The sequence below is a fragment of the Neltuma alba genome, unplaced genomic scaffold (genome assembly GCF_004799145.2).
Source record: "Neltuma alba isolate B1F8T4 unplaced genomic scaffold, ASM479914v2 tig00011578_pilon, whole genome shotgun sequence".
Taxonomy (NCBI): domain Eukaryota; kingdom Viridiplantae; phylum Streptophyta; class Magnoliopsida; order Fabales; family Fabaceae; genus Neltuma; species Neltuma alba.
In genome coordinates, this window is record NW_021636231.1 from 239,873 (window position 1) to 260,001 (window position 20,129).

A 20,129-nucleotide genomic window follows, 5' to 3' on the forward strand; every position below is an offset into this window, starting at 1 on the left:
CATCCCAATCAAAAACACTTTTTTAAGCACATCATTTGTTAGGAATGACTTCAGTAAAATGACATCTCACTTGCAAGGAAAGTTGGTAAGATTGAATAACACAATTTATATCCTTTACATTCATGCATTCAGAGATAATTACACAAGAATGAAACTGTGTGCGACTTGTACACTTATTTTTGTGAACATAGAAAAATTGAATTATGGAATACTTCTTGACTCCGTTCGTAGTAAGAGTCCACATCAGTTTACTGAATAAATCTTGCACTTTATAATTTGAAGTACTAATGAATTATGAAAACAAAAGCCTACAGAACTACAGAAGACACTACGGAGATATTGTTCGTCACAAACACTACTCCCACAACTAGGCTAAGTAAATAATTGAGCAGTTATCTGAATACCTCAGCTTATCATTACTGTTAGAGCCACCAAAAGCAAGGATTCTGGCCATATCTGTTTGTTCTTAATCTAACCCGCTTGACACCAAATTTATGTGAGTAGAACATTGCCGTCAGAAATTGATTTAACGGAGCATAAAAATGTGGATAAAAGGAAGCTATATAATATCAAACTAAGTCTGAAATCAGTCATGAAGAAATAGATAAGTTGCAGGTGAAAATGGTATGCAATACACATATTTCATCATGAATGGGAATAGAAAGAACAAAATCAAAAATCACAATATGTCATACAAGTGATGAGTGTCTTTTCCACCACAAAACACGGCTTCATTTTTGTTAAGAAATTCTTACAATTTTTCCCCAGAAAAAGAGAGAAAGCCAGTTCAAAGGAAAGAAATAATAACTTCATGAAAGGGACTTATCATATGAAATGCATATTACATGCTAAAAATTCATCCCAGGTCACAAAACCCGATTATTGTCAATGGAAATATTTGGAATGTGGGAAATTTTGGGCCAAATTTCCCCATTCTTTGCATGGCACAATTCTCCAAGTAAAGAACACCGATAGATATTGAGATGTGTGAGAGAGGCAGGCAGCATTTGTCCTATTATTCTTTGTAGCTTGGGGCATTGTCTGATTCTTAATTCTTGAAGAGATTTTAGATTAACAAATCCCCTGCAGTCCAGTGTTTCCAGACTTGGATAGTTGCTAATGGACAAAATGGCAAGAGAGGAAGGCAACAAGCACTCCTCTGGGAACAATTGTACACTATCAACATATTTACCAGTTACTGAGAGAGTAGTGAGACTGCGTAAAGACTGCCACTCCATATAAACCACATAGCATGAAAACGCCCAATGATCAATATAAAGAGACATCAAATTAGGTGGCAGACTCCTCCCAGGAACCCACTCAATGCCTGGACAACCGGTTAATGATATATGTTGTAACATTAGAAGATTCATCCTGAGATCAAGCAATGACTTCAAGTTACAGCATCCTTCTAACTCCAAATGAGTCATGTTGGGTGCAAACAAACTCTCCAGTGAGAAAGATTCAAGACTGGGGCAATCAATCAGCTTAATTTGCTTGAGATGCAAACAAGCAACCCTTGTAAATACAACAGATTTGAGATTCTTACAGCCGGTCATTACGAGTTGTTGGAGATTAGGAATGTTATTTAATGACAAACAAGAAAGTGTCTCACAGCTATTAGTTATAATGACGGACTCCGCAAGTTCAAAATGATGTTGCCCCAAAAAATCCATATCTTTACAACCACTGATATATATTGATCGAGCCCTTGGGATAGAAGCTGCCAAGTGATCACATCCATCAATGCGAAGTGTTACCAAATCAGGAAGGTAACTAGGCAAATGATCACTTAATCTAGGACAATCCTTTAATGTGAGATGTTTTAGTTTAGGAAAAGCATTTATGGGACATAAGCTCCCCCATTCCTGCAAGACAGGCATCTTTCTAAATTCCAGAATTCGAGGGATGTAAAGGGTGTTGCCAAAAAAGTATCATCATTTCTCTTGTAGAACTCAGGACTGATCTTCACCAATGCATCAAATCCTTCAATCTGTAGCGTCCGAAGAGAAGGTAGTTGCCCAAGTGGCGGCAGTAGGCTGCAATTGAAGCAATCATAAAGGACCAGTTGAACCATTTTGCAGTACAATGGGCATCCTAACCAATTTGAGAAAGCAGTTGCATTATATCCATAAATATGGAGACATTTCAGGTTCACATGAGGCTGTAGATTGTCAAGTATGTCTCTTGAGTTGACAATATCACCAGCATCATTCCATGTCAGAGATAAAGTTTCAATTGACAACTTATCTGCCAATCTTGTCTCTAAGGCTTCCCCGCCATTGGATACATGCTGCAAGTTCTTTATTGTTAAAGATGAGCTGAGATTTTGAAGTTCACCCAATTCTCTAATACTAGCCCCTTCAACTCTGTTCAATACAAAGTCACTCAGAAAGTGCAATTTTTTCAATTCACCAATTCCTCTTGGCATCGCTTGTAATCGAGAATGAGAAGCATCAAGATATCGCAAGCTCACAAGCTTCTTCATGTCATTGGGCAGCTTGGTTAGACCATCACAATCTCTCACTATCAGCATTTGTAGATTGTACAAGAGGCATAAATTGTCCGGCAACTTTTTGATACTAGTTCGAGAGAGATTTAAATAGCGCAAATGGATCAATTTGTTTATTGAATCTGGCAATGCCCCAGACACGACATTGTAGAGTGATAATACACGCAAGCACTTAAGCTTTGAAAATCTGTTTGATGGCAAAAACCCACCACACTCTTTCCTGACAAGAATTGTCCGCAAAGATTTTGCTTTGCTTATAGAGCTAAAGTCTCCGTCTCCACAAAACACATGGCGCGTCATGTCAGTAATTTCATTTCCCTTGCTAGATCTGCAGCTGTAGCTGTAGAATTTTCTTGCTTCAGATGTTGCTAGGTCATGGATAAGGTCATGCATAACAAAAAATCTATTAGACTTATACATGACCAAGGGCTGAAAAAACGACCTTGAAACTAAATCATGCAAATACTCTTCCCCCACTTCTTCTAAAGTCTTCCCTTTCATTGATGTCTCTAAGAAACCTTCAGCCATCCACCACAAGATTAATTCCTCTTTCTCAAATTCATAATCTCTAGGAAACATGGAACAATAGACAAAGCATTGTTTTAATTGTGGAGAGAGATAATGATAACTGATTCTTAAAGCTGGTAGAATTTCACTCTCCTCCTCTGACAAGTCCCACATTTCACTCTTTAATATTATATTCCAATCCCTAATATCACGTTTGAAGCGCAAAAGGCCGCCCAGAGTTTTGGAAACTAAAGGGAGCCCCTTACATTTGTTAACAATATCCCTACCAAGGCTTTCTAGATTTGAATCCGCCACAGAATCCATGTAGAGACATGCATGTTTTGCAAATATCAACCAACAATCATCATCAGATAATTGACCTACATGATAGGATGAAAGAGTTCGGACAACTGAAGCAACCTTTTCACTACGAGTTGTTACGAGGATTTTACTCCCTTTGGTCCCAGATAGAAAAGGTCTTCTTAAAAGATCCCAATCAAGGTAATTTTCATTCCAAATATCATCTAAAACAATCAAGAATTTCTTCCCAGATAACTTCTCCTTCAGATCAAGTTGAAGTAAATTTAGATCTTTCATATCACAAGCATGAGACGTGACAGACTCTATTATATTATTGGTGATCTTAGGGACATCAAATTCTTCGGAAACACAAACCCACACTCTAAGATCAAATTTTTGCTTCACTTGATCATTATTATACACTACTTGGGCCAATGTGGTTTTCCCTATCCCACCCATACCCACAATGGGCAAGACAGATATCTTGTTATCATCGATGTCATCAGAAAGCAACAACTCAAGTATGGCATCTCTTTCATTATCTCTGCCAAACACATCAAATTCATCAACGAGGGATGTTGACTGATGCCTCCATGACAAGTTCTCCCTTTCCACACGATCTCTCAAACAAAGAATATCTTTGTGCTTCAAAATTGATTCGAGCCTGTCAACTACGTCATCGATCTTGAAATTTATCTTTCGAGCATTCAGGTCAAAAGAGCAATAAAAGCATTTTTCTACCTACCTCAACTCGAGTTGCGGCTTGAGTGGAATCTCGTCTATCAAGTCATCGGCGTGATAAATCGCATCTCTGAGATCATCCAGCCAACTCTTCACAGCTGAATCAGTGATCTGCTTTTGATCAGCGTCATGGAGCACGGCACCAGCAGCATATAACGTTGTCTTCAACCTTTGGAGTGACTTTTCAGTAGACTTTTTCCCCACGTAAGAAGGCCACAACGTTTGGAGAGGCAATCCGATCAAAAATAACCTGAAGAAATGCAGAGAGAAGAGGTCCACCCACAAGTTCAGCCATGAGTGAGTAGCTTGTCTGTAAGAACTATAGAAAAAACATGGGGCCTTAATTTGTTGGTTTAAATTCGATGCAAAATTTCCAGAACGAAAGATAAAATGCGTTGACTCACGGGCCAAAGGGGCCCACTCGACCTCTCTTGAAACTTGAAAGTAGAAACAGTCCTTCTCCCGGATCACTTAAAAATTAGTATCATCGTTAATAATTATAAAATCTTATTTATAAATTACAAATAAAATATAAAGAAAATTTTATAATTAGAATTGGAGGTAATAAACCCCTTTCTCGTCTTTCTCTTCTCAAGTGCAGACTTGCCTTTCAATTTGAAAAAAAAAGACAAAGAAACTACGAGGAGAATTTCTGTGGCAAAAAAAAAAAATAGCACGCATGAAATTAGAAATGAAAAAAATAAGAATAAATGTTTCACATTATTTATATATAGTAAGTTGAAAGAAATATTTACATGATTTATACCAAAATTGATGCAGTTATTTTCATGAATTAAAAAGGGAGAGCGAGAAGATCTTTACACACTTCAATTTTCTTTACATGTTGTCTAAAATCTGCATTGTAATAAATTCTCAATCTTAATGATTGGAGTAGTAGTGGGAGACTATGAGACAAGGTAGTGGATCAGGTTTTGGAGCCATTTTTCCCCCTAATAATTTCATTTACGATCCTATGTTGAGTTTGCTACTATGGATGTTATAAACTTATAATTGAAGCTGTCATTATGCAACATTGATCTTCCTACCTTAATTGATTCCTTGCAATTGGATTGGCTCTTGATGAATTCAATGAAAGTGTAAGTTTGAAATAACAGTAGGATTGCTTTAATTTTCAATTGTATTTATGAAATACGAGGTAATTATACGATGAGAGTCTTGTGTCAATTTATGTAAACATGATTATAAACACTTAATAAAAACAGCTCCAAGAAAACTTTCAAATGGATGGGTTCTATTGCAGCATCCCAAAAATATTTCTTCAGTTTGCCGACTGGGGGCACGATCATCTCAATCTCACCAAATCTTGAGAACGAAGGTTCATCCATGTCTTAAAGAAGCTTACTTCACTTCAAATCATGAAACATAAAACATCCTTGCTCACTTTTTATCATATATCCCCATCATGCCTTACATCTGTGGCATTATTTATGCACTTATATTTTTTTTTTATTTCCACAATGGGCACCTCGGTCCTTGCTACTTGTTGGCAATGATGATGTTTAAGTTGACCTAAATTTTCTGAATTTTCATGCTACAAGTTTTACCGAGGCTCTCGGGATTTTTGCTGTATTATTTGCTACATTTTGAAGATGAATGATAGCCCAAGTGTACTTAAGATAACCAATTTTTCCCACAAGAAGTTAGTACAATATAACTCTATGATACCAACAAGAATGGTTTAGTTAATGAGGAGTTGTTTTATAACCACACAAGGTCGTGAGTTTGAATCCCGCTACTGATATGAGGACCTTGTTGGTAAGTAATCTGTAAGTACCTCTATAAGTACTCTTTGAACTTAGAGGCACGCCTGACCCTGATAAGCTCCTGGGACCCAACTCACATAAACTTTTTATACCCAAGGGAAAAAAACTCATATGATTGTCTGCTGCAACTTCTTTCATTCCTTCTGCAATTTTGTGGCTGCCCCTTCCTCTATGTTTGTACTTTCCTTTTATCTTGTTTTGAGACTGTCAAGTAAGTATGTTTTAGGAGTTTTTTTTTTCCTCCTCCAAAAGATCATTACAAGTTGCAGATGGAGAGGTATTTTTGTAATTAAAGATGATGATCTTATACTGCATAATCAAGAAGCATGTAAATTGAATATTTGAGAATCATTTACTCAAGTCAATATCAGTGAATGAGATTTTAAATATGCCTTTGGTACCAAAAGCAACGCAAAGTTTGTGTCTGGGACAAATCCCTCCTTTTCCATGTGGTTAAGAATGCCCCAAGGAATTTACTTGCTTTTATGGGCACTTTATCAATGAGATTCTCTGATTCTTCGGATAGGTCTGATCTGGGCAACAAATTAACAACACATGCAGAGTGATTTGTGTGTATGCTTCAGTCCACGGTTCTCTTTTATGGATGGAAATATAATACTTTTGATGATTTTAAATTAATTAAAATAAAATAAGATGAGACACGATGTATAGAGGTTCAAATTCAAAGAATTGAATCCTACATCATCTCCCAAAGCATGAAGTTTGAGAATTTTTATAAGTAATGAGAGTATTCATAATACATTATGCTTAATTCATCATATCATTTACACACCAAACCCAAAAAAATAGAAAATCAGTATACAAATGTAATGCATACTGCCACCAAAGTATCTGTGAAAGAAAGGAAAAAAAAAAAACTAATGCGCATGAGTCCCACATATTAAGGACACTCCCAGCAAATAGGAATATATGAAGGATCTTGATTTGAGCATTATACTTTCTGAAGAAGAAGCACTGTATTTCCTTTATAAATTAGAACAAGCAAACCATGTTGGATTTTCCCTGCAACAACCCCATAATAAGAAAAACTCAAACAGCTAAGACAAAAAAAAAATCGCTTAAAGAAACAAAGAAATGGCATTTGTAATAGAGACAGAAACTTGTCCAGAAGTGTACCTTTACGGTTACAATTTGCAAATATTTTCTCATTACATGATTGAATATTGTATGAGCCACAAAACATTTTGAAGAAGGTCTTAGAAGAGCTATTGATATAAGCTTCGTGGGGTCTACATCTCTGCATAAATTTGAAACCAAATGGATTACTTCACTAATCTTTGCTTGAGCGTAGGATATGTAATTAAATTAGCCACAGTAACAAATTAATGCTTTGAACCATCATCAATTGTTTATCAAAATGCATCATTCTGTCATCAAATATTTGTAATAATTTAACATAAACAAACGAGATTGCTACCACCATTTAATTCATGAAGTAGCAAAACGTAATACTTGGGAACAAGAGTGTGGACAATAAATACCTCGTGGATGATTATATTGCATCTCATATCTCAGATGAATTGATCAGTGGGATGTGGGATATCTGACGCAAAAGCTGTTCATCCCTGTTGCGGTATTTTGCTTCAAGCAACAAACAATTCTGAATGTGAAGCTTTTTTAAAGAAACAGGTAGCTTTTCTCCTAACATTTTCTCCAGCTTGGGACAAGATTTGATATTTAGACATTGCAAAGAGGTTAGGTGCTGAAGTCCTGTGCAATTCAATGTCTCCAAGTTACCAAAGGAATTGAGTTCCAAAGTGGTAAGAGTAGAAGGAAGAGAACACCCTCTGGAAAACACTTGACATGGCTATCATGTGGGAAAAAAATACAAAGGTAAGTGATATTACTGAGGAGGTGCCATGCTGCTTGATGGGATAATATGAACTCCATATTACACCATTCAATGTGAAGTTCTCTCAAACTCGGCACAAGAATCCCTTCTGGAAATTCTTCCATCTTGTCAACACCACATATGCTTAGCTTTCTTAAACTTGGGAGGAGACTTTTCATGTCATCTATATAAACTTCAGAAAAACACAACCCCCAATATGAATAGACTGGAGATTTTGAAGAGGAGCAGTTGGACTCATCACAAAGTCAACATTTTTACACCACTGTACATTTAATTCTTGTAATAAAGGGGGCAAATGAATCATTGAAGAAGGTGATATGTTGGAGCAATCACTGATAGTTAATTGTTGCAGATGCGAACGTTTAGCAAATGAGTCCAACATTGATTCCAACATCCAACATCCTGAAATATCTAGAGTGCAAAGTAAAGGAGGTAATTCTTGCTCTTGCCATACCATATTTCCACTTTTAAATGCATGTAAATTCTGAAGTTTGGGACACTTTGGAATACAAGAAGAAAACAATGAACAGATTTAATCTCCAGAGTTTCTAAAGAAAGCAGCTGGAGAGGTAGACTTCCAGCTAATTTGTTGCAAAATGATACTGTGAGTAGCTGGAGTTTAGGGAAAGCTTCGGTGTTAATGGAATGCCATTGTTCCCAAGAAGCCATCCTTGAAAAGTGAAGATATTCAAGGGATGGAAATGGTATCATGGAAGCACAATTATCACCCTTCAAAAACTCATCACCAACGCTCAACAAATCCAATACCGAAGATTTACAAGATCTTGCATGTCAGTTGGTAGAATCATGAGAAAGAACAATAGCACAACTTCAAGGTTTGTAAATTATATAATCTACAGATTGAATTGGGCAAATTTACAATGCTTGTGCCAGATAGATCTAAATAGCGCAAGTGGACAAATTTCCCAATTGACTCAGGAACTGTCTTTAAAGTAGATAGTTCTCTAAGTGACAACGTTCGCAGGTGCTTCAGATTCGATGAAAGAATATGAGAAGCATTTTCAACAGTCTTAAGGATATAGGAAAAATTAAATCCTATAAATGTTCGCAAGCCTTTTGATTTCTGGAAAACCCCCCGATCTAAGCAATGGCAATTTTGAAAGTCACAAGACAAATGATGAGTCATCGTGCCAATTTCATTTCTGTTCTCCCCTAATCTAAAAGTAGAGTCTCCAGCAACATGAGTTGCTAATGCATGAATGAGATCATGCATGACAAAGCACCTATCACTTTTATTACACCCGTGTGCAACGTATACATAACTTTCAGGTAAGGATTGAAAGAATGATCTTGAAGTTAAATCATCAAGATACCCATAACCAACTTCTTCTAGAGTTATGTTCCTTTTTGACGGTTGCAAAAAACCTTCTGCCATCCACATCAAGATTAGTTCCTCCTTGTCAAATACATAACCCTCTGGAAATAAAGAACAATAAGCAAAGCATTGTTTTAAATGGGGAGGGAGATAATAATAACTAACTTTTAAGCTGGAATGATCTCATTGTCCAATGAATCCCACATGGCATCTTCTAATATATTATTCCAGTCATCAAAGTCACACTTTGATCGAAAAAGCCCCCCAAGTACTTTTGCAGCTAAAGGTAATCCTTTACACTTGGTAGCAACATCTTTTCCAATTTTTTCTAAGCATGATTTCACGACTGAATCTCTAAAACTGAAAGCATGTGCAGCAAAAATTGACAAACAATCTTTGTCAGACAAGGCATTTAGGTGGTAAAATGATGAGATAGTTTAATCCATCCCACAGCTGCTCTATGCGAGTTGTGACAAGAATTGTACATCCTTCCACTCTATTGTGAAGCAAATTTTTCAAATTAACCCAATCAGAATAGTTTTGTTCCAGTAATCGTCCAGAACAACTAAAACCTCTTTCTTTCTAACTTCTCTGCCAAATGACGTTGAAGAAGATGTAAATCCATATTATCACAGACAAAAGTAGGACTGATAAATTTTATTATAGTCTGTCCTATTCTCAAAAGATCAAATGTCTCAGAAACGCACACCCATGCAGTATAATCAAATTTTTGCCATACATATTATCCTTATATAATAAGTAAGCTAAGGTGGTCTTTCCAACTCCGCCATGCCCACAATTGGGATTACAGACAATTGATCACCATCCTCATTAAACATAAGCTTTAGTTTGTCTTGTTTTTCTTTCCTTCCTTCCATACACTTAGAGACTTCCGCTTCATGATATGGAACTTGACGCCTCATTGACATGGTCTCTGTTCCACTACTTTTCTCCAATTTAAGGTAATCTCTTTGTCTCACAATATGTTCAATTCTGTCAGTCATGATCGCTTCTAACTTATTTGCCATGCTTGTATCACGCAAATAGCGCACCTTTTTCTGAGCGGCAGCTTTGGTGAAAAGTTCATCCATCAAGTCTTCCAGGTCATAAACAACATCTTTGAGTTCATTTAGCCAATCTTTCACAGCAGGATCCGTAAATTGTTTCAATTCTGCGTCATTGAGCACAGCTCTTGCAGCAATCAAGGATGGCTTCAAATGATGAAGTAACTTGCTATCGAGCTTCTTTCCACAAATGAAGTTGATCAAGTCAGCCTGTTTAGGGGTTAACCTGTCCAAAAGCACATTGAAGACACTAGAGAGGAGAGCTTCACCCACAAGTGATCCGGCCATAATCTCTTCGGGTTGAGTGATATTTCTGAAAATAGTGAAAATGCTCGCGAACTTTGCACACAAAAAGGGAGATGAAATAATATACAGGCCAGGGCTCGATTTATTTGACTTCAAAAGCTATAATTGTTGTATTAAAAAAAAAAAGCTTTAACTGTTGAAGACTTGAAGTCCAATCATGTCGAAGTTCGTTCAACGTGGGGCAGTTAGCCATCCATGTTAAGCACTGGGATATCCATTTTTCTTTTGACCTGAAGCACTTGGAATTTAAAGCATTGGTTCTGGGGGAGCATAGATATGTTTTTATTAAATAAATAATTTTTTTCTTTTTTTAATCTACGAAAATTTTTTTTTGAGAAAATAACAAAAAAAAAGTTAGAAATTTGTAAATGCAATGTCAACAAAAATTTATTATCATTTATAACTTATTATTGTCAACACTAAATAAAATATTGTTATAAAACCTGTTTTTAGATTTAGTAATTTTTAATTTCTTTTTTTGTCATTTTTTTCTTTTTTGGAACGAATATAAATTTCTTTATTGCATAATGAGGAATTGAACAATATTATACTTCTGTCCATATTCCATCCTATCCTTGTGTGCCATTAGTCAAGCTGCCTTTATATTGCTGATATATTTTTTACTAAACATTTTCATTTTTTATATCCTTTCAATTTTTTTGCCCCCGAAGAGATTATTGTATGGATGAACATTGCATATGTAATAATTTCTGCTCTTAAAAGACCCAGAAATAGAATAATATTGTTGTCGTGATGCCTAACTGCAAATTAAAGTTAGATAGTCTAAATTTAAAACTTTTCTATTTATAATTTTTTTTAAATTGAAAGTTCATTCTTTTACAGGATAACAACAATTAGAAGCATATTTTTATTTAAGATTTTATATTTATGAAAACAAAAAATTGTTAAAAATTTGAAATAAAATACCTTACATTTGGTGCAAAACTAATCCTTGAATGATAGGTTGGACCGGGACACAGCGGGGGCCATGAAATCATGCGGGGAGACAAACATGGTGCCGCCTGTCAAATAATGCGGTACAATGGTCAGAAGCGTCCGGAAAAGTGGTGGGGAAAAAAGAAGTAAATAAAAGACGTGAGCGAAAAGTTATAATGTTTTTTTATAAAAATAATACCATAAATCTTCCCCCAACTTTATCACTCTGGTTTATCGCTCTGGTCATAACTTAAAACCTCCCAAAATAACAAAATGTTATTTTAAATTTATTTACATATATTTATTTTTTTAAAAAATAAAAGTAATGCAAAAGAGCGAGTTTGTATTTAAATTAGTTTTTTTTTAATAATACTCCGTCCTTTATTATAAGATCTAATTTTTTAGATCGGTTTGTCTCTTTTTATAAGACCTTCTTTGAGTTTGTTTTAGTATTTAATGTATTATTACCTATTTTACTTCCTAATTTAATACATTCTCTTTCTTCATTTATCTTACTATTACTTATTCATATATAGGGGTATATTTCAAAAAAATTGTATTTACTACATATTAATTACTATTAATTAATTTTAACTATTTTAAAAACTTTACAATTTAGTTAAAAAAATTTTATAATAAAGGAGGGAGAAGTATTTCTTCAAAGGAACGTGACGAAGAGTTAATTAAAGTCTAAATTGAGGGGGGAATCAATTGCGGAAAAAGTGAAGAGATATTTTGATGCAGACGCTTACGTAAGGCAAGAGGGGGCAACAAATCAACAATTGATCTCTGTGAGAGCCACATTGCCTTTTGAGAAAAGGATTAGGGTCTCGATTGCATAACAAAAGATCTAAATCTAATGGTGAAATTACTAATAAGCCCCTCAATTTTTGTCGTATGAGCCTTTAATCTTGGAATATGTGCAACAATTTTCTCCAACCTTTGATGTGCTGTGTCATATATTTGTGTTTGTTTATGGCAGTTTTGCATTATATTATTGCCCCCGGTATTTAATGTGAGTTTGTTAAAAATTATAACACCTTAATTTATTTTACCTCTTATTTTTTTAAAAATATCCCTATTGATTATGAGAAATTATCACCAAAGGATAATTATAATCGACCCAATATATATGATTAAACATGATAATTTAAAAAAACTGACACTAATAATTAATTAATTTAATTAATTTTTTTAATACCATTAAATTAGTTATCTAGTAACTATACTAATGAGTAGTATATCCTAAAGGTGCGGTGCATAGAACTATTTTGAACCCAATAAACTTTTGACTAATCTAAAGGTTTGCGTTACACGCTTTTGGTATTGAAGACTTTTCCTTTAGAACTTAGACATAGCTGCTCCGTCTTCACTCCTATAACTTAGGCATAGCTGCTCCGTCTTCACTCCTGTATATATTTTCTAACATAACATGCTTGTCCACTTGATTGAACAAAGTTATATACTACTACCTAATTACTCACTTTTCAATATATAATCTTTTTGATGATTTGAAATTATAAAAAGAAAATAAAATAAAATGACACCACGATATATAGAGGTTCAGATTCAAAAAAATTGAATCTTACATCCTCTCCCCAAGCATAAAGCTTGAGAATTTTCTTAAGTAATAAATATTCACAATACAATATACATAACTCATCCTCCTATCATTTGCACACCAAACCCAAAAGGAAAAAGAAAAGAAAAGGAAAGAAAAAACAATATACAGATGTATGGCACACGGTCACCCAACAAGTACCTTCAAAAGTGAAAAAACAATTAATGCAGACGAATCACACAGAGGACACTCCCAGCAGATCAGAGAATTTTTTGTCAAGATGCTGGCTAAGATGATGGACTTCATCAGATTTTAATGAGCTACTCTTCTTAGTCCAGTTTCAAGTTTGCAAATCCCTTTCCATCCCTCTTCCTGGTGCTGCATTTTAAGCATACGAAAGGGAAGTTCAGAGACAACACAAGAGAGATTAAAAAAAATGGAAACGGCAATCTGTGTTTCCTTTATCAGTTAGAACTAACTGACCAATCAGAGTAGAAATGAATATATGAAGGATCTTAATTAGAGCACTACACTTCGAGAAGTAAGAAGCACTCTGTGTTTCCTTTATCAGTTAGAACTAACTGACCATTTTGGACTCTACCTGCAACAACCCCATAAGAAGAAAAACTCAATCAAACTAAGATTCCAAAAAAAAAAAAAAAAGAGAAACAATGGTATCTGTTATATAGATGGAAACTTGTCAAGAAGGGTACCTTCATGATAACTATTTGTGAATAATTTCTCATTACACGATTGAATAATGTGTGAGCCACAAAACACAACTTTGAAGCCTCATCCCTGCATAAATTTAAGACCAAGTGGATTACTAAACTAATATTTGGAGTGATGAAATTGTAAATACAATGGACAGCGTTGAGATCGTTAATGTTTCAGTGTGGAATATGTAATTAAAGTAGCTACGGTAATGAATTAATGCTCCGAAGAACATTAAATGTTTTATAGAATTGCATCATTATATACTGCCATCAAATATTCATAATAATTTAATTTAATATAAACACATGAGATTGCTACCTCATTTTATTTCAGGAAGTTGCAAATTATAGTCATCTAAATTTCATTAGGAGACTAACACAAACAGAATATAAAATTACTATTTAAATATATACAACATGTTATATTACAGAAACATAAACTAAACACAAGTAATACCAAAATCAATTGTAATTGCTGTTCATTTTCATCATTCGAGCTCATAAAAATGATTTTGTCAAGATGCAAATCGGCAAGGAGCATTTTTCAGTTCAGGTTTTAAAAAACTCGCACGTAATTGGTGCTCAATAATCTCTTAAAAAACAATTATTTAAATATATCTTAAGATGGTAATCATGCTGTTTTCCTCTATATATTTGTGTTAATATATAGACACGATGAAAAAGAAACCAAAAAACAAGATAAAAAAAAAAAAGCTAAAGCAGGTTTAAAAAAACAGAGTGGGGAAGTGAGCGTGCTGGAATCCGAAGAACAACAAAGCAAATGATTTTGTTAATATCATATAAAATTTCCAAAACGTTAACCAATGTAAGAAGTGGTTCCAAAGATGTAAGAAAATTAATATTGAGAAACAGTTATATGTAGGCATAATGGTCTCTGGATGCATTTATATGAACAAGCAAAACATAATACTTGGGAACAAGATTGTGGACATACAAATACCTCGTGGATGATTGGATCTCAGAATATTTTGATGTGTGGGATGTGGGATATCTGGCGCAAAAGTTGTTCATCCTTGTTGCGGTATTTCTCTTCAAGCAACGGACAAGCAGAGAAGGTAAGCTCTCTTAAAGAAGCAGGCAGCTTTTCCCCTGACATTTTGTCCAGCTTCTCACAAAAACCGATCTTTAGTTTATGGAGAGAGGTTAGGTGCTGAAGTCCCGTGCAATTCAATGTCTCCAAGTTCTGAAAGAAACTGAGATCCAAAGTGGTGAGACTGGTAGGAAGAAAACACACCTCTGGAAAACACTTGACGACATAACTTTCATCATGTGGACTTCGAATACAAAGACAAGTGATATTTCTTAGGAGGTGCCACGCTGCTTGATGGGACATTATGAACTCCATGTTACAGAAACTAATATGAAATTCTCTCAAACTTGGCACAAGAACCCCTTCTGGAAATGCTTCCTTCTTGTCAACACCCGATATGGTTAGCCTTCTTAAATTTGGGAGGACACGTTCCATGTCATCCCACATAAACTTCACAAAACTACAACTCCCAATATGAATAGACCAGAGAGTTTGGAGAGGAGCGGTTGAACTCATCACAAAATCAACATTTTTGCACCAGAATACACATAAGTCTTGTAATGACTGGGGCAAATGAATCATTAAAGTTGAAATATTGGGGCTGTCACGGATAGTTAATTTTTGCAGATGGGAATGCTTAGCGAGTGCCTCCAACACTGATTCCAACATCTGGCATCCTGAAATATCTAGAGCGGAAAGTTCATGAGGTAACTCCGGCTCTTGCCATGCCACATTTCCACTAGTATGTAAAATCCGAAGCTTGGGATACCATGGAATACGAGAACAAAACAATGAACAAAATCTAATATCCAAAGTTTCTAAAGAAACCAACTGGGAAGGTAGACTTCCAACTAACTTGGGGCAGAATGATATTCTGAGTTCTCGAAGCTTAGGGAAAGCTTCCATGTCAATAGAAAGCCATTGTTCCCAAGATGCCATGTCTGAAAAGTAAAGACATTCAAGGGATGGAAATGTTATCATGGAAGAACAATCATCAGCCTTCAAAAACTCCTCACCAATGCTTTCTACATGTTCTAATCCAATAATATATAATTTCTTCAGAGCAGGGAGCTGTCCAAAAGGGGGAAGCATGCAACAATTTTTGCAATTCTCTAGTCGCAACGAGGTCATGTTATGGTAGGAAGGACTTCCCAACCAATTTGGAAATGTTGTGCCCCTGTAATATTTAACCTCCAATTGTTTTAAATCCCGATGAGGTTGAAGTTTGGCCAAAATTTTTCTCTCACTGCTTGAATCTTCCGCAGCACCATAATCCGACCATGATAATGTTAAAGTTTCAATTTGCTCCTTCTCCATCATTCTCGCACCATTAGCTTCATCTTCGTTCTTGACATTCTCTATCTTACTAACTATAATCCAACCCTTCAATTTTGAAATTCCTCCCAATTCCGTAATTCCTGTCTCATGCTCTTTGCCAACAATGAAGTCACTTAAAAATTGCAAATCTTTTAATTTACCCAACCCCCTCGGCATTTCCTTCAATTTAGTGTCTCTAATATCGAGATGTCGCAACTTTTTAAGTTCTTGCATATCATTAGGTAGCATCTCCAGAGACTGACAACATTTCAACCTCAATGTTTGCAGCTTGGATAATTTGCACAATGAGTCAGGCAAACTTGCAATACTTGATGAAGAAAGATCCAAACAGAGCAGATTTACAAGATCTTGCATGTCACTTGGTAGAATCAGGAGAGATGTACACCAACACAACTTCAATGTCTGTAAATTATACAATTTACAGATTGAATCAGGCAAACTTGCAATGCCTGTGCAAGATAGATCCAAATAGCGTAAATGGACAAATTTTCCAATTGACTCAGGAACTATCTTTAAAGCATGCAGTTGGCTAAGTGACAACGTCCGCAGGTACTTCAGGTTTGATGATAGAATATGAGAAGCATTTTCAAAAGACCCAGGAATATAGGAATTAAATCCTATAAATGTTCGTAAGCCTTTTAATTTTTGGAAAACCTCATGATCTGAGCCTAGACAATTTTGAAAGTTGCATGACAAATGGCGCGTCATGGTGCCAATTTCGTTTCTATCCTCCCTTAATCTAAAGTAGAAGTCTCCGGCAACATGAGTTGCTAAGTCATGAATGAGATCATGCATGACAAAGCACCTATCACTTATATCATACCCACCATGTGAGATGTAGTGGTGATTTTTGGGTAAGGGTTGAAAGAATGATCTTGAAGTTAAATCACCAGTATACTCATAACCAACTTCTTCTAAAGTCAAGTCCCTTGTTGACGGCCTCAAAAAACCTTCTGCCATCCACATTATGATTAATTCATCCTTAACAAATGTATAATTCTTTGGAAATAAAGAACAATAAGCAAAGCATTGTTTTAGATGTGGAGGGAGATAATAATAACTGACTCTTAAAGATGGGATGATCTCATTGTCTGATGAATCCCATAAGCCATTTTTTAATATACTATTCCAATCTTCAAAGTCAGGCCGTGATCGAAAAAGTCCCCCAATTACTTTTGCAGCTAAAGGTAATCCATTGCACTTGCTAACAACATCTCTTCTAATTTTTTCTAGGCATGAATTCACCTTTGAATCTCTAGAATGGAAAGCATGTGCAGCAAAAATTGACCAACAATCTTCTTCAGACAAGCCTTTTAGGGGATAAAATGATGAGATAGTTTTAATCATGGAAGCAACATGCTCTATGCGTGTTGTGACCAGAATTTTACATCCCTTCACACCGTTTTGAAGCAAATTTTTCAAAGTATTCCAATCAGTGAATTTTTCATTCCAGTAATCATCTAGAACAACTAAAAACTTTTTCCCTTTTATCTTCTCTGCTAGACGACAGCGAAGAAGATTCAAATCCATATTATTACAATCAGAATCAGGACTGATATATTTTATCATATTTTGTGCTATTTTTAAAAGATCAAATGCTTCAGAAACACAAACCCATATACTAAGATCAAACTCTTGCTTCACATTTTCATCATTATAAACTAAATTAACTACAGTAGTCTTCCCAAGCCCGCCCATGCCCACAATGGGTATTACAGACAACGGACCACCCTCACCATTAAACATCAGCTTAATTATATCTTCTTTTTCTTTCTCCCTTCCGCACACTTCAGAGACTTCCACGTAAGCCATATCTCGAGGCCTCCATGACAAAGTTTCCGGATCCGTTCCAGTGCTCTTCTTCAAATCAAGGGCGTTTATTTGTCCCACAAGTTTTTCAACTCTATTAATCACATCTTCTAACTTATTTGCCATGCTTGTATCACGCAAACTAAGAGAAGCAAAGGAGAAATAGCGCACCTGTTTCTGAGTGGCAGCTCGGGTGGAAACTTCATCCATCAAGTCTTCCAGGTCATAAACAGAATCTTTGAGTTCATTCAGCCAATCTTTCACAGGCTGACCCTTACTGAATTGTTTGAGTTCAGCATCAAGGAGCACAGCTCTTGCAGCAATCAAGGCTGGCTTCAAATGATTAAGTAACTTGTGATCCAGCTTCTTTCCTCCGATTTTGTTGATCCAATCTGTCAGCTCAGGCGTCAACCTCTCCAAAAGCACATTGAAAACAGCAGAGAGAAGAGCTTCGCCCATGATCTCTTCGGCAATGAGTGATATTTCTGAAAACAGTGAAATGCTCGCAAACTTGCACAGCAAGGCAGATGAAATGATATAGGCGGGCTCGATTTATATGATTTCAAAAGCTAGTAAAATAAGATACTGTATGTTTTTGTCACTTTGCAATAATAGCAGGACAAGAAAAGGAGGCCCACGCAGTTGATTGAAGTTTCATTTATTGTTTTTTTTAGTCTTTAAAAATTTAAGAACCTAAATGAGTAAATGTTATTTTCAGACAAAAATATTGTTATTTTCCTAAACTTCTACTATTTTTTTTTAATTTAACCTGCTTATTATACCATCCCTGCAATATCTGCAAAAATGTAAAATATATTTTGCCTATTTCTTCTACATCTAAATTAAATCCATTTATATATAATATTTTTACCTGAAATTTTTTTTTTAGTGATATACCTGAAATTTACAAATAAAATAAATCATCTAAGAAAGCACATGATTTATAATGTTAAAAAAAAAAATCAAACTGCACATCTTTCTTTACTAATCTTCAGTCCTTAGATGATTTTTTGAAACGTCCTTTGAGGAAATAAACAAGGCTAATTATATTTTATTACGTGGTTACTAGCTACTATCAAAAGATTCATCCCACTATGACCTTGTTTTATTCGCTTGATTGAATTTTAAAAGAAGAGACTGGGGTTGAGATTGAAAATAAGTTTTAAATTTATGTTAAGTATATTATTCAAATTTAAAAAAAAGAAGAAGCAAGACTCAAATTCAAACAAAAATGAGATAAAAGACACATTTATCCTCATCTCCCATTCTTGCTGCCAAGAAGAGGGGTAGAAAAGAGCTACAATGGAGGAACTGAGGAAGATGGATGAGGTTGACGGTGAAGTGAAACAAGCTACTACTCCTTCCTGTCATATAAGTAACATTTTTTTTATTTAACGCTGATCTTATATATGAGTAACATTTTGTATGTGCCTAAAAATTTAATGCATTTTTTATTTTGAATCCCAATTAATTACATGTCTCTCATGGTTTTTTTTCCCCCCTTCGCTCACTTTCTCTCATGGTCCTCTCTCTCACTTATTCATACACAAATAAGAGTATATTCGGAAACAAATTGGTAACTTCAGTGTGAGGAAGCAAGTTTGATTGCTTGTATGATCAGGAGCTGCTTATATAATCTTGTCAAAAATATTCCCTAGCAGTATTCTCTCTTTTCCCGATCCTAGCAGTACACAAATAAGAGACGCGTGGAAAAGAAAACGCAGGAAACAAGAAAATTATCAAAAACGTGAATTGGATTGGAGTTGTATTGATTATAAAAAAAAAAAAAGGTTGTAAATCTCATTAGTACTAGAATAAATTATGTCATTTAGGTTGGCAAAAAGAAGATGTCATTTAGACCATACTTTCTACACTAACTATAGAAGATAATATTTAAAAAATAATGTAAAACATCTTTTTGCGTAACATTTTAATTAGATCCATTTATATCTAACTTTTTTTTAATCTAAAATTTACTTATAATATATGAGGGTTAAGACTTAAGATGGATCTAATACTCCAAAATATTTTTTAGCGTGTATCTAATACCCTAAAGTATCTTGCAATATATTTAGTACCGTATTTTTCAGTTACATACAGCATCTTCAAAAAAAATTATCTTAATACTAGATATATTAAAAAATATTTTATGATGTTAGAGATATCTAAAAAATATTTTAAGGTAATGCTGAATATATTTTAAAAAAATACTTTGAAATATTAGATATATTACTGAATATAACTTTAACCTAATATAAAAATACGAGTTATTTTGTATTTTATGTGAACACAAGT

At 34.9% G+C, this 20,129-nt stretch overlaps 1 protein-coding gene across 1 annotated transcript; it reads right to left on the bottom strand.

The window, feature by feature from the left end:
* Positions 1–1,843: 1,843 nt before the first annotated feature.
* Positions 1,844–3,950, bottom strand: LOC114715190 (putative disease resistance RPP13-like protein 1). The gene has a single exon (XM_028899986.1). The coding sequence runs from the start codon at positions 3,776–3,778 to the stop codon at positions 1,844–1,846; it is 1,935 nt and encodes a 644-aa protein (XP_028755819.1). The 5' UTR covers positions 3,779–3,950.
* Between the last annotated feature and the right edge of the window lie 16,179 nt (positions 3,951–20,129).

What these genes read in the sequence shown, in the direction of transcription:
- LOC114715190 (XM_028899986.1), bottom strand. Translation starts at nt 3,778, where the DNA reads ATGGGTGGGATAGGGAAAACCACATTGGCCCAAGTAGTGTATAATAAT.